Raw genomic sequence first — 22,714 nt, forward strand, 5'->3', positions numbered from 1 at the left:
CCACACCCCTTTGACATGTGGAAGTAGTAGTACAAGGAATGGGTGGTTCTATTTGGTTCCAGGATGTAGGGGTTATGGGGCAGGGTCTTCCCAACTGCAGAGTGTGGGGTTAGGGGTGAAGAGGTGTCATGATTTATGTTAGTGCAATCCTGAAAGGGGTTACAAGAGAAACACTTCTGGGTGTTTTTCAAGCTGTGTGTTTCTTTGGACAGTGTAATTTTAAGTTTATTATTTGCATTGTCGTTTACCTATTTATTGTAGCCTACCATTCCTCACACAGGAACGCAGGGTGAGTAATGATGGTCAGTATAGGTTTAAGCATGATGGAAAGGGAGCCATTTGAGACCTGTGCACTTACAGCCTCTTCAGCTTGTCTCTTGTACGCTTTCACCTTCAGCTGCAACTTGTCCACTAGGTCTTGAAGCCTGAAAACATTCTTCTTATCCTCTTCAGCCTGCATGGAATGTAAATGGAATGCCAACACTGTAAGGGCTCTGAGAGCGCGCCTGCAGAGGATATCAGAGTTTGGTTATCCTCTGGAAGTTGACAGGCAGAACAGGTACATAAGAACCCTGCTGGTTCAGCCCAAAAGCCCCTCTAGTTCAGCCTCCTGTTCTCACAGTGGCCAACCAGATGCCTATGGGAGGACCAGAAGCAGGACCAGAGTTAAATAGCACTCTCCCCACAAGTGACTCCCAGCAACTAGTATTCAGAGACATACTGCCTCCAACTGTGAAGGCACCCTCTGCACACACCACTCCATTGAGTGTTAGATGTATTTTAACCTCGTTGCAATGTTTTCTTTGAAACTCAATTAAAAAAAAATATGGCGGGAAAATATTTAAGTCCTGGGTTGCCTCTCATCTGGTTCCATGGTAAATATGTTGTGCTGACCTGCTTCTGTCATTCTCAAATAAAGAGAATGATAGTAATGGAGGAGAATCCCAGGAGTTCAATAAATGGAATAAGACATCGTTACCTGATAAGTGATTTCTTTGACTCTCCGCTCATATTTTCGCACACCTTTGATTGCCTCAATTCCTCTCTTCTGTTCAGCATCAAGCTCATTTTCTAACTCATGTACCTACAACAGAATATTCTGATAAAGAGATCAAAATTTACGCGGAAGGGTCAATAGACCTTTGAAAACTTAAATGGGCATTATCATGTTGAAAAGGCAGCTCCAAAATCAGTGTGGGCAGGATTCGCCTAACCAGACCCACCAGTGGAAGCCCTGTGCATGAACCTCTGCTTGTAACCAGTCACTATGACAAGCTCAAACAACCCTGATAAATGAGCTCTGGCACCGTACCCTGGCCTCCAGTTTCTGGAGTTGCTTCTTGCCACCTCTCAGGGCCAGCTGCTCTGCTTCATCCAGACGGTGCTGCAGATCCTTCACTGTCTGCTCCAGGTTCTTCTTCATCCTCTCAATGTGGGCACTGGTGTCTTGCTCCTTCTTCAGCTCCTCTGCCATCATGGCTGCCTAATTAGATAGATGGTGACATCAGTAAGTGCCCACTTCTCTGCACAGCTCCCAACATTATTTTTAGTGCTGTAGATTCTGTACTCGCTGCTCACCAGGGTGTGTTTACATAGTTCATTTGGTTTGTCTTTCTATGGTTGGTTGGTTGGTTAGTTGGATTGGGACTTTAGAGCATCCTCTCTGGATTGGAATATATGAGGTTGCTTCCAGATGTCCTGCTTGATAAGCACTCAGTCTGATTTATTTGTGGAGAGGTTATTTAATGAACATTTATCCCAATTTGTTTGTGGGGAGATCAAATGACATTGTGTCAAGCAAGCGTTATCCCACACTTTGCATATCAGTTACAGGGAGAAAAGTTAAATCTTTTAGGGGAATGGGTTTGTTTCACAAGAGTGCTGCATCAGCTTCAATTGCACAGGCTTAATTTGCCAAGATGCGATTGAATTCCATCCGAAAATAGTCACAGTCTGGAAGCGCCTTGAGTGATTAAAAAAAAATGTTATTTATTTTATTTTGGTTAAGTGCACTGAATTTCTGCTGTAATGCTTGATTTTGACACTAGGTGTTGCTACAGTGGCATTCGTATACTGTACTGCTAACCACACTACATAAATGGAGTAAAACAAAAACCTGTTCTTTAGAAACAGATGGTTCTTTAGTCAAACTCTAAAGAAGAGAGAAAGAAACCCCACCAATTTTAAAGGATTTCTACCACACAAACAAGCATCTATTAATTTCTTCTAGTACGCAAGAAAGCCAGTACTGTATATGGGGAAACCAGAATTCATCAGTTGAAGAAGTGGTAGCTATCAAAGTGCCCATCATCCTTGACCACTGGCTATGCTGGCTGGGGCTGATGGGAGCTGTAGTCCAACAACATCTGGAGGGCACTATGCTGACTTACCTACCGGTAAGTTGAAAAAATAGTTGCTTCGAAGTGTGGTCCGAAGTATTCATAATCTTAACCACTTGAGTTTGATAAATGATTAAAGAGCAGATAGGTAAGGGTTATACAGTGGTACCTCAGGTTACAGACGCTTCAGGTTACAGACACTTCAGGTTACAGACTCCGCTAACCCAGAAATAACGCTTCAGGTTAAGAACTTTGCTTCAGGATAAGAACAGTAATTGTGCTCTGGTGGCGCAGCGACAGCAGGAGGTCCCATTAGCTAAAGTGGTGCTTCATGTTAAGAACAGTTTCAGCTTAAGAACGGACCTCCAGAACAAATTAAGTTCTTAACCCGAGGTACCACTGTAGTGGGCCTTAGATGGTATATTCTCTCCCTCGAGAGGTATTGCCAATTATTCCTGTGATGATAACACGCTTCCTCCCTACATTATGTATAGGCCCCAGGAGAAGGAAGATCAGTGGGAAGTAGAAGCAGCAACAGCTGCAGCAGCCAACTGAGGAATATGGCCAACCATGGACAGCCTGGGAGGAGGCGTTCCCTGCCTCCTTAAATAGAAGAAACCACTGGTTGGCTAGACTAAACTTGAGCAACAAAAGCAATAGCTAAGCGGGTGTGGCTTAAGTATTGATGTGTTGATGCAAAAATATGAGAGTTTCAGCTGTCATTGTGAAAATCATACAAATGGCTTCCCAGATGAAGTCACCAAACACATAGTAGAATGGGGCCTGCGGCAAGCAGGAAGGAGACTTACATCTGTAATTGCCTTTTTGGCCTTCTCCTCCGCATTCCGTGCCTCCTGGATGGCATCATCAATTTCTCCTTGGAACTGAGCAAGGTCCGTCTCCAGCTTCTTCTTTGTGCTGAGAAGGGTTGTGTTCTGTGGGCACAGTCAGCAGTTACTCCCCTGCATTATCTAGTGCCATTGCATTTGCTCGCCGATACCAATGCCACAACCAAGACCCAAGATACTGGACACGTGAAGAGACGTGTCCTATTGCATTTCTCCAGGGATGAATCAGTGGGCAGGTTCTGCCTTCTGACTCAGACTAGCTGGGGATGAGAAAGCGTTTTTTTGCTTCCAGCCTCAGGGAGTTTTGGTCCCTCACTCTGTGGGGAAGGAGGACTGTAGCTCAGTGGCAGAGCATCCGATTTGCACGGGGAAGGTCTCAGCTTCAATCCCTGATGGCATCTCCTATCTCTGAAATCCTGGACAGCCACTGCCAGTCAGTGGGGACAATACTGAGCTAGATGAGCCAATGTTCTGACTCAGTATAAGGCAGCTACCTATGTTCCTATGGCTATGTACCTGGGAATGCAGCAGTTGCACACGCTCACTGGCATCTGCTAGCTCTTGTTCAGACACTTTGCGAGCACGCTCCGTCTGCTCCAGAGCTGCCCGCATCTCTTCAAGCTCAGTCGTCATCAGGTTGTTCCTGCGTTCTACCATAGCCAGCTGTTCCTTCAAGTCATCATTGCCTCTCATAGCATCATCCAGGTGAAGCTGGGAATCCTGTAGTTTGCAAAAAATACACCACATCTCAGAATATCCAAGAGGATATTCTCCTGCTGTTTGTGAAAAATTTAAACTGACATGGCTTGCTTATTTATTTATTTTTCTTTTGGGGGGTAGAGCATGGAGAAGAGGCTTGTAACACACCCTTTAATCAAAGCCAAAGAGTTTGTAATCTAATGACCATGACCCTTGCTTAAACCTTTTTACAATATATACCGAGCAGCATGGTATTAACATCAGCCTGGCTGTTTAACACATAGTTTATTTTATTTATTTGACAGCTATTTTTGGAAACAGGAAGCCAAGAGGCAAATGGGCAAAGGAATCCTAACTGGCCAGGGGTGGGACAGAGTAGCTGAGGCCCCACTGCATCTGAAGTCCTGTTGGCCACACTGGCTTGCATACTTCTTTTTTTGGTGCTGCAGCTCCAGGCCCAAATTGGACCCCCTCTCTGTGAACTGGAGTAGCCTACGATCCAGCAGATCATTGGCAGCCCATCTCTGTTCCATCCAACCCAAGGGCCCTGTTGCAGGACCCTCTACCACCTGTAGCCCGGCTTCTGCCATGCTTTCTGCAGCTACACTGGGGGCCTCTGTCATGGCAAAAGCCAGTGGTTGAGGATATCTGCTGGATCCGAGCCTCCTCCACCATTGCAGAGTCAGGGTTAGGATTGCAGCACAAGGCTCACTGGGCAACTTTGGTCAAGTCTCGACAAGTCTCAGTCTTCCTCCTCATTCACAGAACTGCTATTTATTCGTTTTATTTTACTCAAAAGGTTTTAGGGGCACCCAAGCAGCATACAATAAGAATCACAACACACCAGGATATTATAACAAGCCATAAGGCTAGCATGCAACTTGAGTCCCTTGAGTGAAGGGCAGGGATACAAATGTTATAGTTTTGAAGTTTTCTTTGAACAATAGCTGGGTGAATCTTTATGACAAGGATCAAAATGCGGTCAAACCAAGTCTACATGAAACAAGGCAGTTATTTAGCAGGCCATCCATTCTCTGTTATTCAGTCATAGAAGATAAAACTTAAGTATGCTGGGAACTTGACTTTTTATCCTTTTACCATCATGGCCAATACCATTTAATAAACTTGTATTACCTTCACATTTGTTTTTTGTTTTTTTAAGCATGCCTTTCATAATCTCCTTTGGCACTGGTAGCCCTTTCATTGGCACTCTCTTTTGTGATGCACAAAAAGAGTAAAAACACATTTTTAACACACCACCCATAGCATTATAGAGGTTAGTCAAATTTCAGTTGTTCCCTACTCCACCACAAAATGAATTCATGCAAATTGTTACAAAGCCCCCAACATGTCTATGCAGTTAGGTTGACCTTCAGTTGTCCTTGGATGCTCCGCAGGTGTTTTTGTGTCTCTGCGCTTTGGCGGTTGGCATGGCCCAACTGGATTTCCATTTCATTTAGATCCCCCTCCATTTTCTTCTTAAGCCGCAGAGCATCATTTCTGCTCCTGACTTCAGCATCCAGTGTGCTCTGCATGGACTCTCCCATTCTCTGCTGATTCCTCTTCAGTTGTTCAATTTCCTCATCCTTCTCTGCAACCTTCCTGTCAATCTCAGACTTCACCTGGTTCAGTTCTAGTTGGACACGCAGGATTTTCCCTTCTTCATGTTCCAAAGATCCCTTTCATCAATGAAACAACATTATTTGTTTCAATTATGGATATATATACCCCAAGCACAGTAAATTTAAAAATATATATCGTTTTAGGCGAAACACTCTGTAAGTTCATAGATGCGACTTGTAAAATGGAAACAACCCAAACATTCTGAATAATAAAACATTTTGTATTTATAATAAAACACTTAAAAATTCAGAAGTGTCAATGAAAATTATTTTGTTCAAATTTTCCATCTTGAAACTATTTTTTTCTAAAATTAACAGATTTTATAAATGAAAATATTACCCAACAATAATACAATTAAGACTGGAAGGCTTTTGACAATTCCTGTTATTCTTAGGTGTTTGCCCAGTCCATGTTCCCAGTCATCAGGGGAAAGTGCAATTAGCATTTCTAGTTTGGCTTGCCCTTTGCAATGTAGCTAATGGGCCTTCTCAATTTAATCATTTGTTCTATTTCTAACCAGAAGGTGGCACTAAAAACCTTCCCAAAGCTCCAGATTGGTAGCAGTCCAATTCTTCACTATGAAAATTGACACACTGCTCTCACAAAACTTTAACTTCAAGCAGTGGGCTAGGGATCCCCCCCCCCCCCCAAAGATATGCCACCTTAGTCTGTCCTTGTGCTGCCTCTGGGAGGCAGGGGCACACCATGTATAGCGAGTGCCAATTAATACTGTCTCTGAAGTGTTCATATTCACCTCTGCTTCTTCCAAGGCAGCTTGAAGGTCTGACTTCTCTTGTTCAATCTGCTTCTTTGCTTTCTCTAATTCATGGTTGCTTTTGCCAGCTTCAGCTATCTGTTCAGTCAGGTCAGAAATTTCCTCTGCAGGTAGAAATTGTGTAATTTATCGTAATGGTTATAATCTTTAGTACCGTATATACTTGAGTATAAGCCTAGTTTTTCAGCACATTTTTTGTGCTGAAAAAGCTGCCCTCGGCTTATACTCGAGTGAGGCGGGCGGTGGGGACGGCGAGAAAGAAGCCCTTTCTCTTCGCTTGTGCTGCCACCCGCTCTCCCCAGTCAACCATTCCTTAAGAAGTGTACAAGAACAGCGGTTCTTTACTCTCCCCAGGCAGCTTGTTCCATTCCTGAACTGCTCGCATAAATGCAAACTTGGCAAAGGAGGAAGAGGAAGGAGCAGCCCAAAGGGCTGCTTTCGGGCTGCTCGTTCCTCCTCCTCCTCCACAGCAGCAAAGGTGAATCGGCTTATACTTGAGTCAATAAGCTTGCCTAGGTTTTTGTAGGAAAATTAGGTGCCTCGGTTTATATTTGGGTCGGCTTATACTCGGGTATATACGGTAATATGATACCTAATTTTTCAATTTAATTGAAGTATGATTCCCACCCCCGCAGGACAATAGATGCAAAGATTTTTAATAAAAAGACTTTTGTACTATATATATATATAAATACAGCCTGCATTTATTTATTTATTTGTTTGTTGTTTGTTTTTAAGGAAAGAGCTTTTAACACTGCTGTGTGGTTTTCACTGTATTTTAAGAGATTTATTTTTATAGTGCTTTAACGCTACTACAGTTTAATTACTGTACTTTTAAACTGTTATTTTTATATGTTTTAAGCTTTCTGAATTTTATCTGTGTTTTAATTTGCATAAGCCTCTGAGTCTGGAAAAAAGGCAGGATATGGACCTTTGCAGCAATCAGCTGGAAGTTACCGCAGTGCTGAATAACATCTCCCTACCCTGAACCTGTGGGATGCGGGTGGCGCTGTGGTCTAAACCACTGAGCCTCTTGGGCTTGCCAATCGGAAGTTTGGCAGTTTGAATCCCCACGACGGGGTGAGCTCCCGTTGCTCGGTCCCAGCTCCTGCCAACCTAGCCGTTCAAAAGCACATCAAAGTGCAAGTAGATAAATAGATACTGTTCCGGCAGGAAGGTAAATGGCATTTCCGTGCGCTGCTCTGGTACGCCAGAAGCGGCTTAGTCATGCTGGCCACATGACCTGGAAGCTGTCTGCAGACAAACGTCAGCTCCCTCAGCCAGTAAAGCGAGATGAGCTCTGCAACCCCAGAGTCATTCGCAACTGGACTTAACTGTCAGGGGTCCTTTACCTTTACCTTCTACCCTGAACCTGTAAAAGCAGCAGGCCTGTTCTTTGGCCAATACTACTAATCAGGAGAAAAGTGGTCATGTGAATCTACTGTTACAGATGCCTTACGTTAGATTAAAGTCTGTAGGAAAAAGAAGCTTACGTTGCAAGTTCTTGTTCTCTCGCCTAACAGCCTCAAGCTGGTCCAACACTTCCTCATAAGCATTCTTCATTTTGAAAATTTCAGTGCTCATGGACCGTGACTCCTTCTGGGAAGCCTCCAGTTCAGCCTGACATTCCTGGTATTTTTGCTTCCATTCTGCTAGCACCTAGGTAACAAATAGGCTCATATAGCACAGGAACACAACATTGTGCTTTACTCAGGGGTATGCAATACCGGTGTGGTGGAGCTGCCCTCCCAACACTGGCATTGCTGCAGCGTGGCTGGATAGGGCTGGGACAGGACTGTGCTGTGGAGAGGTTGGGGCTGTGCTGACATACTGGTGGAAGCATCAGATGGGCTCTACCACTGCACCCACCTTCCCCACCCCAGCACAATCCAAGTAGGCTGCCGCAATACCGGTGTCGAAAGTTTGGCTCTGTGGCTCTGCCCCACCACACTGGCCATTCCTGGATCTATGACCAAGGAGAAATGTTGCGTATCACATGAGCCATTCACAGGGCAGGTGATGGCACCTGGCATCCTTATGCATGTGCTAGTGCTCCCATGCCCCGGTACCTCTTTAATCTCTCTTCTCTCCCCCCCCCCAGCTGGTTCTTTGAGCAGCATCTGGCTTCAGAGACAACTGGAGTTTTGGTATCTTGACAATTTTAGTATCTCAAGCATTGTGCGAAAATAAAAGGGGAGCGTCACCAGTCTGCTCGGAGGACTAGTGCTGCCTGCCATTGCTGCCAAGTGAGTCTGCCATGGCCCACCATGGAACACTCCTGAACTTTCACCCCCCCCAAAAAATGGGCTCAAAATCACTGCACCTCATTCACACTGTCTGAATGGTTCCTCAGCAACCACTCAGTTACAACAAACTACTTTCACTAAGGTTGTTTAATAAGCAACGTCCAACTATATTGTGTTCAATCAATCTTCAGGGACAAACATAAGGATGCAGTTTTGATTTCTATACCAAAGAGGTTGTAATGAGTTGCAGACAGCAGCTAATTTAATAATGACAATGTATAATTGTTTTGTTTTTTCTGTACTAGTCTGTTGTAACTAGAGATTAGCCTGCCCCCTGCAGGATTTCTACTTCTGAAGAATGTGTCTGCTTCACACAGCTCAAAATATACCACTGAAGTGCATATTATTAAATACTACTACTACTATTGAAAAGTCTAATGTTGCATGTATATAAACTTTATACAGGCTACAATGCTACCAAACAAACATATAAGTAAGAGTGGAATTGATCTACTCTCATAGAAGCCTTCTGCTCAATTCACGGAAATGCCAAAAGACAGCCCTGGAAGTTCTCAGGATTACAACTGTAAACAAGCACAAATTGTTTGCCCTTCCTGCAAAATGTCTGCCCGCTACCCAATAAGAAAAGGAAACCTTATCAAAGTTCCTCTGCCTTTTGTCCAAGGCTGCGCAAGCTGCATTGGACCTCTCTACGTCGATCATGAGGTCATCAACTTCTCCCTGCAGCCTTTGCTTAGTCTTCTCTAGGGAAGCACACTTAGAATTGACAGCTTCTATCTGCTCTTCTGATTCTTGGAGACGCTGAGCCAGCTTCTTCCTGAAAGGCAAAGTATCCCATGATGCAACCAAAGGTGTTTTTCCAAACCGTGTTGTTGTACAGGCAGAGCAGAAAGTGAGAGAAAGCCTGGCTAGGTGGGAGACTTCTGTGTGACAAAACATAGTGACCCATAGAAAGGACAGCCTGGAGTGACAAAATAAGGCTTCTGAATCCAGGGGCAGGACAATAGCTGCTGGGGTGTGTGGGGTGTTTCATGAGACAGGACCAAAGAGAAGGAAAAGCAGTGGGACAGGCAGCCAACTGGACTGAGAAGGCCACCTATTGAAAAGCAACAGAAAATAGATAGCATCAGCTTAAAAACTAGAAAAAGGGGAATTGGGTAAAATGAGATTGTTCAGAAGACCATAGTTAGACTACTACTGTTGACCTCAACCAGAAGTTGGGCATTTAGTGTCACTGGTCCTGTGCTATGGAACACCACTTTTGACTTTCAGGTGTCTCTTGAAGACGATTTTATGGTAATAGGCCTATTCAGTAGTTTCAAATTTTCTTGAGTAGCCAGCTATCTTAATTATTGTTTTCTACTGCTATTTAATGGTTTTTCATGTTTTATATTGCTTTATACTACCCTGATGTTTTTATGGGAGAGTGGTATATAAAACAAAAACATCTGCATAAGATGCAAAACTAGAAATAGAGGAATTGCTGTCAAAAATAAACACCACAGTTTAATACCCTGGCATCTCCAAAGCTCTCCCCTGATTTCCTTCCCAGTACTTACTTGGCTTCTTCTAATTCCTCAGTACGCTGAATGGCATCCGTTTCATATTTGGTTCTCCACTGGGCAACTTCAGAGTTGGCCTTGGAGAGAGCCCTCTGCAGCTCACTTTTGGTTTCTTGTTCCTCTTCAAACTGCTCCCGGAGCAAGTCACAGTCATGGCGAGCAGATTGCAAGGCATGGGCCAGAGCGTTTTTTGCCTAAGGGTTCATAATGTTAATGGAAATGATGACCACATGGGTAGCAATAGCATGCAGGTTGTTTCAATCAGACATTCTACATCTGTCTGTTAGTCATGTCAGATATGATATATGGGATCTGGAATGTTTTCTTCCTCAGCAGTTGGTTTATACCCCAACATAAAAGTATTGACTATATAATACTTAACCAAGCATTATTATTTTCTGAGAACTGATATTTTTTGCATTCTTTAGCCTCAGTCATGATTTCACTGAAGTAAATTCCACACATTAATCTTATGGAGTGGTGTGTTGTTGTTTTTTTTGTAACAGTGCAGTATTATCATAGCTTTTTCAATGGCAATTGCAGAATTTCCAAAAGCACCTGTTTTACCTCTTCATGTTGCATGCGTTACTGCATTCATGCGGTACCGGTAATTTGTCCTTGAATTTCCATCAGTCCATGTCAGCTGGAAATCAGCTTTGATTGTTTTACTGCCTTTTTTCTGATGTTCCCTGCCTCTCCTGCCTCTTTTTATCAGGATTATTCATTCCCCACTTCTCTGAGGCATGATATACAAGCGGAAAATCACCTTGTTTTCTTCCTCCAGCTGCCTCTTGAGTTCCTCTGTTTGCTGGGTAAAGGCTTGTTTACCTCTGATCAACTGTGAAATAAAAGATTCTTTTTCTTCTAGTTGTCGAGTAAATTCACCTATTGGAAAAAAATATATTCACATAGTCATAGGCTGAGATGGTTGAAAAAAACCCCACCTGCTCCTAAGTAGTCTCACTGATGGAAATGCAAGTGCTGATTTAAATCATTTGTGCACTTAGTCGACTAGAATTTTTCCATCTCTGCCACCCATTGTTTGAAATGGATGTTACTACAGTCCACAATAATTGCAACAAATATAGTATGGATTCTATTAAAATAAAATGCAATAAATACTACAGTTTTCATTAGTTACGATAAATACTGCAATTAACATTAGTTCTCAATCATTTCTTTGCTCAGATTAATACATTTGCTTTAGATCTATCCATATATACTTTTAGTGGTGGCCTTACTTCTTCACTCTGGAGAAAATGAGTTGTAAACCAGAACGAGCTGCATGGGCTTTATTCTCATTGCTATCAGTAGCATTTAAGTGGTTATCTACAGTAATTTTCTCTGAGCTGCATGTAGAGGCTATTTAAGACATACTCTGTGAAGTGTCATGTGCAATTAACATCTTAGGCAATTGAGAGCGACACCAAGGCTCAAGGTCTATTGGGTGACCAGAAGCTGTGCATGGTGCCTCAAGAATCTGAATAATGTTTATGAATCTTCTCACGGAGCTGTGAATCTCTCACTTGCTAATGCTGTTCATGTAGCCCCAATACTCCCAACTTGACTATCAACAGTAGTTTTTCACTACTGGTGCTTATGCATAGATTTAAACACAGAGATCATGTTTTTATAAACCATAGCAGTTCTCTATTCAACAGTAACAGTGAATTTGTAGCTGTTAACAGGAACTAATATAGGGGTCTAAAGAAGAAAGCAGTGGAAGCCTTTGAGTATTTGTGGCTGAGTTTTTGTATCTGAGTATTTGTTGTACGAGTTGTATAGGCATTACTTTTCCGCACCACAGAAAAAACCCCAACAATTATCCGAAAACCCACATTTCTAAGATACACTTTAAGAGACAGAAATGCAGTTTCCTACAATGTAAGTCATAGTAAACCAGAAATATATGGGAGTCAATGAAGAATGTGTAAAAGCATCAGTGGGTGCTCTTGCACACAACTAATATTTCAAGGGGGATCTTCCATAGTGAAATACTTGGTCATATCTGATTGACAAGGAAGGGGGCAGTTTAGACAACATTAATGCTGATGTGTCAAGGCAAAGAATATATATATGTAGATAACATGTCTACAATGATATCTATGGAAAGGTGGGATGGGACTATTCAAAATAAATAAATGTCAGGAGGAATGCCCATGTCTTCTAGAAATGCTCAAATTCACCATTCTCAGTGTGCAGACGTGCTTTCTGGGTGTTCAGATCATTGATCAGCCGCACATGCTCTTCATCTTTTGTCTTAATTTCACTGAACTGGTCTTCAAGGGCCCGGCACATCTTTTCCAGATTACTCTTTGTGAGGGGAGAAATAAAATACAACGTTTTAATCAATCAGAATCTACAGCAGAACAGTTAGTCACAATAAAGACATGCAACTGTCTACCTTGGCTTTGGAGACTGACTCCATATTACTGGCAAGGTCATCAATCTCCATCTTCAGCTCACTCTTCTCCTTCTCCAGCTTCTGTTTCACACGTTGCAGGTTATCAATTTGTTCCCCAAGTTCAGCTGCACTGTCTGCATGCTTCTTGCGGAGAGCAGCCATTGTAGCTTCATGGTGCAGAGTGGCCTCTTCTAGGTCCCTGCGCATTTTCTGGAATTCTGTCTCACGTTTCTTGTTCATCTCAATCTGAGCTGCGGTTGCCCCACCAGCTTCCTCCAGACGCTCACTGATCTCTTCAAGTTCTCTGGAGAGATCAGCCCTCTGCTTCTCTGCTTTGGCCCGAGATGCACGCTCAGCCTCAATTTCTTCCTCCAGTTCTTCCATACGGGCCTTTGGGAAATAAGATACAGAAGTTTAACTATGCCTCTGAAAACAGTAGAACTGAAAAGGAACTCTAGGTAGACTGTGCTCGTGATTTTATAAACTAAAAGTAAAAATCTTTATTTGCATCAGCCACAAGCCATAGCAAAGAAATCAAATACAACCAAATACAGATTGTTGGCTGTACAAAATACGTTCTGAGAATGTACAGCTATACAAATGAAAGAGTTAATAACTTTCCTTGATCACAAATAAGACATAAACAAGTGGGCTACTCTTTAATAGGCATTAAAACAGGTTAGTCAGATGATAGATCTAATTCTGATTGCCCCAGCTAAAAAATTTGCCATGTTTGCTGTAACCTGGTAATCTCGGTCTGCAAGAAGGAAGGACAATGTAGCAGCAGATGAACAGCCTGGTATGGATGATAGAAGAGGAGTAACAACCTCATTACGCAGAGGTTAGGAGTACACAGAGGCTAGAGTACATGCGCTACAGATTTGATACTGCCGTCTTCGCATGGACATAATTGTTTTGCATAGGTAAAGGCACGTCTGTAATTTAAATCTGTTAAGTTTTGGAGATAGGATGCCGATATGTGGAGGAGAGTAGGTGGGAAAAAATTGTACCAATTTTCTTATGGTGGCTAAATTAGTCTGTTGCTCGATGTCATGTAGGTGCTGCCTAATTAAATTATTTGCTTTATCGAAACCCAGTGTTAATAACTGTTGGGGTGATAAACCAGAGTAGAACTTTTGAGTAACAGTTTTGTTCCAAGCACTCTTGAGACAGTCTTGCAATATTAAGGGTAAAAGACCGGTGGGGGTTAAATTCAGACAAAGGCAATAAGTAAATGTCCTGTATCAAATTTGTAATTCAACTGAGAGAAAGTTGGCCCTCAAGTGCAATGCAGTGTTTGAAACACAAGATGGCACTAAAAATATTTGCCTTAAGAACTTGGATTGAACAGTTTCTATAAAGTCAGGCTGAGCATTAAGCCAAATCTGTGCCCCATACAGTAGCTGGGCCAGGCCAGGAGTAATCTAAAAGTACTAAATCATTGTATTATTTCAATAAAAATGTGTGTAAAATAAACAGTGCATGCATACTTACTTTATAAACTTAAAATATTTCAGGTTCTCTGTGAAATGCATATGAACACAAATATATTCTTAAACATCTCACATTAAGGAGACAATATACACCTACAGTCAGTGGTTCCTTAAGACCAATGGTTGAATTCCCTGGAGTAATACACTATTTTTCCTAAAGTGATTTTATCTAGTGTCTTCATACTAAGTGTGTATGTAGGTATTCAATTTGAGGAAGAGTATCATTTTAGAACCACTATATAAGCAGTGAATGTACATGAGGGGTGAGAGGGACCTTAAAAACTGAGATTTCCAAGGCACAAAAGTTTTCTATGATCTACCTGTAGCTCTTTAATTTTTTTCTGTAGCTGAGAGCTTTGAGCCTGTTCATCTTCTATTTTTCCTTGTACCTGGCTGATTTCGAACTCTTTCCTGGTGAAGGAGGAAAAAATAAAAGTAAGCATTTTCATGAGAAAGGTCAAATTTGAGATCCAGTAACACAATATTAAAATCTCATCAGTATACTTCTTCAGTTTTTCATCCATTTGCTGCTTGTCATTCTCCAGGTCCATGATAGATTCCTGAGACATCTTCAGATCTCCCTCCAGCTTCCTCTTAGCTCTCTCAAGATCCATACGAAGCTTCTTCTCTTGCTCCAAAGACCCTTCAAGCTAAACAGTACATAAGAACAAGAGACACTGATTTAATGTTATTGTTTCAAAAAGAGGGAGGAAATATAAAGCATTAGGAGTTTTGAAAGTCCAGTGGGCTACAATGCCCCTTAAAGCAGAGTCTTCTAATCCCCTGCAAAGATGGCAATGCTACAATAAAATTCAGTTCTTAGATATCCTATTAATAACAAAGTCTAATAAATACCAGCCAAACATGTTAGAAAAAGGCCCATCTGAAACCTTGAAGAGGCAGCTGCTGGATGAACCAATGATCTGATTTGGTGTAACACAGCTTCCTATATTCCTAAGTTTACCTAGTTCAAAATACTGTATGTGAATACATTTTGAGGCGAGTTCCCTTGCTCCTAAAAATAATCTACCATGTGCAGTCTTCAAAAAGAGAAAATCTTTCAAAAAAGGCAATGGTTAAGCTGGCAGTGGATTGACACATTTCATTACTGAAAATTACTTAAAGATATGTATGCCCATGTTTAGTCAGTTAAATGGCGCCTCTGGCTGCATTAGTTCTGTGCTTCCACTGCCTTCCTAAGCCTGGAGGAGGGGACCGATGATATCAGGCAGACATAGAACTGAGGACTGGTCCAAAAAAAGATTTGGCAGATTCAACATTGGTTCTAGCCAGTGTGTATAACTGCAAATAGACTTCATTCCTCCCAGTGGTTTTATTGTGTCCTCGCAACACTAAAAATTCTCTTACATCATCAACTTGCTGTTCAAGTTTCGATTTGGTTTTGGACAGAGTGTTCACTTTGTCTTCCTCTGCCTGGAGGTCATCTAAAGCCTGCTGGTGAGCTTCTTGGAGGCTTTTCTTCTCTTTGGTGAGCTTGGAGATGTTTTCGTCCAAAGCTGCCATCTCCTCAGTAAGATTTTTAACCTAAGAAACAATAAAGATCTCCATTTAGGTGTGTTTCCTAATCACAGCAGATTATTATATGCAGTCCTTGTCTTATGAGTGAGAAAATAACGATGGGTAATACCCAACTAAGTCATATGCTAGGTAGATCCACTGAAGTAAATGGATGTAAGGAAGTTGTTCATTGATTCCAGTGGATCTACTCTGAGTATGATATCACCCAAAGGCTGGTGTCTGCTAAAATACTATACATATGTAATGAGCAGCACTAATTACAGATGTGGAAACACAATGAGACTTTCCTCAGAAATGCCTCCTGACCTCTTCACTACAAAAGTGAAATAATGTAATAAAGCACACTGAGTTACACAGCAAGATTGGACAAAAGCTGATTTTCTCTCTTTTTTGCCCATGAAATCTAAAAATACAAATGTGACGAGTTGGAAAAAAAATCCCCTTCACAATATGCAGAGGGCCAAGCATAATCTTCCAACAGGACTAGTAGGAAGAATTCTGTCATGCAAGTTAAATATATTTTGCAACCAAAAAAAGTCAGTTTTCATTACTCTGCACTCTCCAATTTATGGACATTGATGTGGAACTAATGAAACTAAGAGAGGGCTCATCCACACTTATCTTTGCTCTGCATTTCTAGGAACAGGTCCGTGTTTTAAGGTTCCCTGTCTGAGCATCCCCGCCCGCCCCCCCCCCCCATCCCAGGCACTTTCCCTGCAAAAACCTGTTCTTTAGTGTTGAATCAGAGCAAATGGCAAGCCACAGAAAACCAAAATTGCTGTTTGTTCTGATTTAGCATTAAAGAGCAGGCTTTCCTGGAAGAAGCAGTGGGGGCAAAAAATAAAAATAAAAAGGGCTCTAACTTGGACCAGGAAAGCGTGGGCCTGTGCCTAGAAAGCACAGGGCAAAAAGTAAGTGTGGATATCATGCCAACTCTGAATGGGGACAGCACTAGATACAACCTGATTATTAGATCCCCCCCAATCAGTCTCAAAGATCCAAAGCAAGATGTATAATATTCTCTTTTGAACTCACAACTCTGTAAAAAAAACCACCCTGAGTTATCATTTGACTTGCCCAGGGCCACCTACCGAGCTTCCCGGCAGCACTGGAAAATATGAATCTGGATGCTGAACATCCAAACCCCAAACTCCAAGTGCTGCAATACATGGGCTGAAGAAAAAAAACCAGTAGCCAAAACTTCTTGAGTTTAAGTAAGTTATCTTTTCATTCCTTTCCTTACTACTGATTAAAAATGTTACTTTCATGTTGGTGGGGGTACGGAACCGAGAGGGGTCATAATGGCACTATGATTCTGTAGTCTCTTTTCACCTTGTTTTCCGTTGCATGCTTCTCCTTCTCCACTTTGGCCAATGTGAGTTCTAAGTCATCAATGTCTTTCTTCAGCTCTGAGCACTCATCTTCAAGTTTCCTCTTCTTGGCCGTCAACTCTGCATTCATCTCCTCCTCATCCTCCAGCCTTTCAGTCAACTCTTTTATCTTAGCTTCTAGCTGGATCTTGCTTTTGATGAGTCCATCGCACCTTTCCTCAGCATCTGCTAAACTTTCACTTTCCTATAGAAAGAAAAGAAGCCAGACGTTTGTTTATTTTTTTATATAAAAAACAGGAGGAGTGCTTCTGTGATTACTGCCACTGAATCCTCTGTCAAACAGGACTAGATGGCAGTATGCTCTTTCCAGAAGCTCATCTATTAGATCTAGATTGTCAAGTAACCAGGTTGAAGGTTATATAGCTCTCAGCTTGCCCACTGAGTGTTCTCTCTACAATGGAAGGTGGAAATCAGAAGTGCAACTAGGAGAATGCACGTTACTTACAGACTGAACTTGAAGTTGAAGGTCATTCTTCTCTTGCACCAGAGTCACCATTTTTTCCTCAAGCTCTTTTCGTTTTGCTTCTGACTTTGCAAGCTCTTCTTTAGTTTTCTCAAATTCTTCTTTCATGTTGGCCATCTCTTTCTCCGATTCAGCACTCTTTAGCAAGGGCTTGATCTTGAAATATAACTTCATCCAGGGCCAGTGCTTGACGTTCATGAATGAACGGACATTGTACTGAATTACATAAATTGATTCTCTGCGAATGTATGGAAAGAAAGGGACTTAAGTGGAAAGTGATTTCAGAGGCACATGTTTCAATACTAAATAAGCACTGATCTTTATCAGTCGTAATCTCCTAAGGCAGATTGATCCATTACAGATAGAAGATATTCTTCATTATTTGTTATATTGGCCCTTATATGTTGACCTTTCTAAAAGGTCAGCCACTTTCTAAAACTTACTTGCTCAAGGAAGCAATTATCCCTCAATGGAGCAGGTTCAGTGGTTACTCCAATGTGTTAGTGGCTTATAAAGTGGCCTTTCTCATGCTGGTGGCAAGAAAGATTAGGAAAAAGGAATTGGACAACATAGTTGTGAACTGTAACAGGGATTCAGGGGTCTATATCTGTAGTCTCAGTAGAAATTGATGACTCTTAGTTTTAGTCGATGCCTTGATTTATATTTTGTATCTGAAATTGTTTGTGTTTCTATGCTTTGGCATGGGCCTTTGGCTAGCACAATAAACTCGAACTGGTCATTTCCAAATAAAAAGAGGGTGAGGGAATTCCAAAATACCTGCATTACATTTGTAGCATAAAGGAGCAGCAAGGTTTGCCAAAACAAGGTTCAATGCTGAAGATGAGAAAGTAACAGTGCCAGATTTTGCATCAAAAATACACATCCTAGCTTTGCCAAAAGTTTAGGTATGAGACAGGGAACTAATTATGATACTGTATGGTCTTCATTCTGTACAGAAGACCATACATTTTTTTACGGACATATTCTGACAATAATGTGTACAAACAAATTATAGTGAGCTGCTCTCTGTAGGTTCAGCAAGGAAATGGCTAGTTACCTTCTTGCATTCATCTTTTGGAATTCCAGCCTCATGAGGTAACCTCTGCACATGGCCTGTGTGTGGGTGATGAGGGCTACCAGTTTCTCATCTCTCATCTCTTCCAGCAACCCAAGGAGGCCAGCCTTGAAGAATACCTGTGATGTTTTGGTAAGTTTGAAACAAAAGTTATCACTAAACAAGCACACTAAACAAGGGGAGAGAAAAGTGGTATGTGAAGTAGGTGATCCTTACCCCTTCTCTATCTTTTATTCTTGCTCTCAGCACTATTGTCATGTTAAAGGAAAAGGGTGCTGGTATGTGTGTGGGAGGGGAGAGAAACAGAAAGAGACTTCTGTCCAAGACTTCTGGTTAGCTCAGGAAATTTCTTCAGGGTTTTCAGGGAAAATCCCAAGCCAGTGTCATGACACCAGGTTGTGACTCATAATTTTAGGAGGATGAGGCCACAGATTCAGAAGGATCAGCAGGGCTTGAACCAGCCTTGAACACCATCTCTGCCCTGGAAGCCCCAGTACAAGAGGAACTTACGGTATATGGTTCACACCTCTCCAGCATGAGGAGGTTGCAATGCTGTCTTTTTACCCTTGAAGACTCCTGCCCTGAAGGCAGCTGAGCCATGCAGTCCCCCGTGATGTTGGAAACAAAGCAGACTGTGTTTACTAGAGGCAGAGCCAGCCAGCCAGGCAGAGCTACAGGTCTGTTTTAGGTACAGAGTTTGCTGGATACTGAAGCAACATCTGAGCCTGCTGCTCTGATGCTTCAAATCTGAGCCTCATTTGGAACTGTCCAGGATGCTACCTGCTATATCTGACTCACCACCTCAGAACCTGATCTCTGTGTTGTTAAACTACTCTATAAATACCTGACATTTGCCTATCTCACCTAGTTACCTAAGTGGAACCTGAACCTTGCCATGCTTATTTTATCTTGGTGAACCTGAACCTATGACTATGTCTGTCCTGTCCAGCTTACAACCATATCCTTCCAACCTTCTGTCTGGGACCAACAGTCAATTATAGGAGAGCTGAGGAGAGCTCATCCCTTTCTAATCACATTGCCATTGAATGGAAAGAGAAGCGTAATATGCAGTGGCTGCTTTCCATGCTTTTGGATGAGATTATATTGACATGGGTAAAAATATCTAAAAGGGGAATTAGACATGCATATATAAATTAGGCAACCCAAATATACTACCGGTTCTTTTCTACCCTTCTCCTCTCGTGCACTTCACCCATTTTTTTTCATTTGCTGGAAACAACTGTCAAACTCCATGCTTGTACTTACCTTAGTATGGCCAAATCTGTACTGATTATGATCCACATCAATGGAAGAGAGAAGCTTCTCAGAAGCCTTCTTGCTGTCAATAAACTGGCCTTCAGGAATTGCAGAGGCATTAAGAATTTTGTAGCTGTGGTAGGAAAGGCAGAAAGGAACAGAGAGGTGGGAGAACTGAAGTCAGTAACACAATGCACTAGGGCCTTAATGGAGAAACAGTATCCGAATAGGGAGAACAGTAGAATAATATACATCGGAGCTCTTCACACACGCACACACTTGGGAGTAACTTCTACACTGTTACTGGACAGTGAATGAGCATTCCAAACACATGAATGGGCTCTTTTCTACACAAATGGAACCCTTCCTCCTATTAGGGTGTTTCTCAGGTGGCAGAGACCCAAGGAGTGTGATCATTCCCACGCTTTTAATTAAATAATAATAATATTAATATTAATAATAAAATTATTATTTATACCCCACCCATGTGGCTGGGTTTCCCCAGTCACTCTGGGCGGCTTCCAGCAAATATTAAAATACAATCATTCATCAAATATTAAAAACTTCCCCAAACAGGGCTGCCTTTAGATGTCTTCTAAAAGTCAGATAGTTGTTTTTATTTCCTTGTTTATTTATACACACTTCCTGATAGTATGCAATGCACTACATGGAAGCAGTTCCCGTGTGTGTGTGTGTGTGTGTGTGTAGAGGATGTGTGGCAAAGCTATCATTCTGAAATCAAATTCACAAGAGGACTAAGTAACATGTAAAAATATGAGTTGACTTAGTCACCACTAAAGTTCAGACACTTGTAAAGCGATCAAAGTGCACCTGCACCGTAGCTTTTCACAACTGATGAAATGCCAAATATATGAAAGTGCTATAATCCAGATGCAATCACACACTTTGCTGTAGACTGAACTGAAACATGTTTTGAGTCAGTCTGCATTTCTCCATGTTGAAAGGGTTACAGCAGTTGTTGATTCAGAAGAGAACTTCTTCTGAATTTTTCAACTGCCATGTGCTCCATGAAATGAACTGAGAATGCAGGACCAGCTAAATATATGCATGAGTGGGAATGACCTCTGCTTGTGCAGTGGGACTCCCTCCTCACCACATACACCCTGTGCTATTCCCAAATCTGCTCCAGAGGGTTGGGGGAATCACTTGAACAGATTTAGAGGATATGCAGGGAAAGAGGGGAGATAGAAGTCTCATTGGGGAAGTGAAAGGCACAACCCAATGATAATAAGTAGCTTCTACAAACTACCCCAATAGGAATAAATAGGCTCTCAGATAAATATAAAAAGCAGCTAGTATTAATATGCTAGCAGAAATCATCTGTCAAAATGAATAGTAAGCTAATAGACCAGGCTTCCTCAACCTCGGCCCTCCAGATGTTTTTGGCCTACAACTCCCATGATTCCTAGCTAGCAGGACCAGTGGTCAGGGATGCTGGGAATTGTAGTCTCAAAACATCTGGAGGGCCGAGGTTGAGGAAGACTGTAATAGATCATGTGGCGATAAGACACCCAGAATCTAACTTAATATGTTACAACCAATATGGTTATATCTTATACAAGTGGGAATTCCTAAAAAACACTTCCTAAAAGCACAATTTCTCCCCTGTTAGGGCACCACACCCTTCATTACATAGTTTAATCGTTATTTATACAACCAAGAAAATAGAGTAAAACATTAATATCAGTTTGTTTCTATTCTCTTTCCAGCAATACAGTATTTAGAGGGCTAAATAGTTCAGGAACAAAAATGAAACTATACAATCTCTCCTCTCAAGACTCTGCAGTTAATTGACTAAATTCTGGGTCTTTCTGACTAGGTGCTGAAACGGCCTATACAAAAGAATATATTTGTGAAATATCAACTTCAGCAATTGCAAAAAGTAGCCTTTTTATAGTTAGAGGAAAGTGTACCGTTGCTTAAAGTCAGCGTAGATGATTCTGCTGGGGAAGCCTTTCCTACAGATCCGAATACCTTCCAATACCCCATTACACCGCAGCTGGTGCATCACCAGGTGATGGTCCATTTCACCTTTGAAACCAAAGGGGAAAGGGAAAATGAAGAAAGAATGTCAAACTTACAGGTAGAGACATAATTTCATGAAATATGGGTCACCTGACACAGCTGGACAAATCGCAAGGACTTAACTAAAATATTGGGGAATATTGTTTATGTTTGCCACTATGTTATGCATTTTTGTGTTTTTATACTGTAAACTGCCCTGTGGTCCTCAGCTGAAGGGCAGTATAGAAATGTAATTAATAAAATAAAGGCCAGGTTTATAATCTTGGCAGGAATCTACAGATTAAACTTGGGAATTTGAAAGCTTTTTGATACTACTTAATTAACTTAGCTCTTAAGTGCCTTATATCAAAGTGGCACATTTGCTTGGGAGACTGATGTTTAGGGGGAAATGAACTCCTGAGCAAGGAGATCTTGTGGCCATTAAGAGTCATATAGTTTGCCTGATCATTTAATTATTCATAATAAAATAATTTTACCAACTTCAGATAGGGGAATGATTCAACACAACGAGACACAGTAACTCACCGGGCGTCTTAGTCTCATTAGGAATAAGACAGCGCACAAAGTGAGGATGAGTGCTTTTCAGATTGGTCATCAGCTTGTTTAAATTCTCCTGTATCAGAAGAAAAGAAATGGGTTCTAAATGCAGTAGCACACAGGTCTGTTTCCCATGTTAATCTACACTATAAAGGGGAGAGCTGAAAGAAGTGCCACATACTCTGAATACAGCGGATACTGTCTGGAAAGAGCCACCCTTCTTCTTGGCACCTTTCTTGCTGCCACCACTGTCACCTTTCAAACAAAACAGCAGCCATGTGAGATGTTGTACTCTTAACTAGAATCCTCCCTGTCCCTTGAGATATTAAATAGCATACAAACACATATTCATTCAACATATATACCTTGGAAAAGAGCACCAGATCGAGGTAAGAT

General features: G+C 41.7%; 1 protein-coding gene across 1 annotated transcript in view; it reads right to left on the bottom strand.

Annotated features, from left to right (window-relative positions):
• Positions 1-22,714, bottom strand: part of LOC117041106 (myosin-4-like) — a 35,242-nt gene that overhangs the window by 2,666 nt on the left and 9,862 nt on the right. The window contains exons 16-38 of the mRNA XM_033139484.1: positions 22,500-22,573; positions 22,307-22,394; positions 21,670-21,787; positions 19,745-19,868; positions 18,461-18,597; positions 17,386-17,641; positions 16,882-17,124; positions 15,379-15,555; positions 14,515-14,660; positions 14,331-14,421; positions 12,518-12,907; positions 12,300-12,426; positions 10,880-10,998; positions 10,111-10,307; positions 9,185-9,368; positions 7,778-7,943; positions 6,264-6,388; positions 5,257-5,565; positions 3,704-3,907; positions 3,149-3,274; positions 1,313-1,483; positions 980-1,084; positions 359-454 (exon numbers count right to left, since the gene is read on the bottom strand). Of these exons, the coding sequence (XP_032995375.1) occupies positions 359-454; positions 980-1,084; positions 1,313-1,483; positions 3,149-3,274; positions 3,704-3,907; positions 5,257-5,565; positions 6,264-6,388; positions 7,778-7,943; positions 9,185-9,368; positions 10,111-10,307; positions 10,880-10,998; positions 12,300-12,426; positions 12,518-12,907; positions 14,331-14,421; positions 14,515-14,660; positions 15,379-15,555; positions 16,882-17,124; positions 17,386-17,641; positions 18,461-18,597; positions 19,745-19,868; positions 21,670-21,787; positions 22,307-22,394; positions 22,500-22,573 (3,773 nt within the window). The remainder of the gene's footprint in view (positions 1-358; positions 455-979; positions 1,085-1,312; positions 1,484-3,148; positions 3,275-3,703; positions 3,908-5,256; positions 5,566-6,263; positions 6,389-7,777; positions 7,944-9,184; positions 9,369-10,110; positions 10,308-10,879; positions 10,999-12,299; positions 12,427-12,517; positions 12,908-14,330; positions 14,422-14,514; positions 14,661-15,378; positions 15,556-16,881; positions 17,125-17,385; positions 17,642-18,460; positions 18,598-19,744; positions 19,869-21,669; positions 21,788-22,306; positions 22,395-22,499; positions 22,574-22,714) is intronic.

This window comes from Lacerta agilis, chromosome 2 (genome assembly GCF_009819535.1).
Source record: "Lacerta agilis isolate rLacAgi1 chromosome 2, rLacAgi1.pri, whole genome shotgun sequence".
NCBI lineage: Eukaryota > Metazoa > Chordata > Lepidosauria > Squamata > Lacertidae > Lacerta > Lacerta agilis.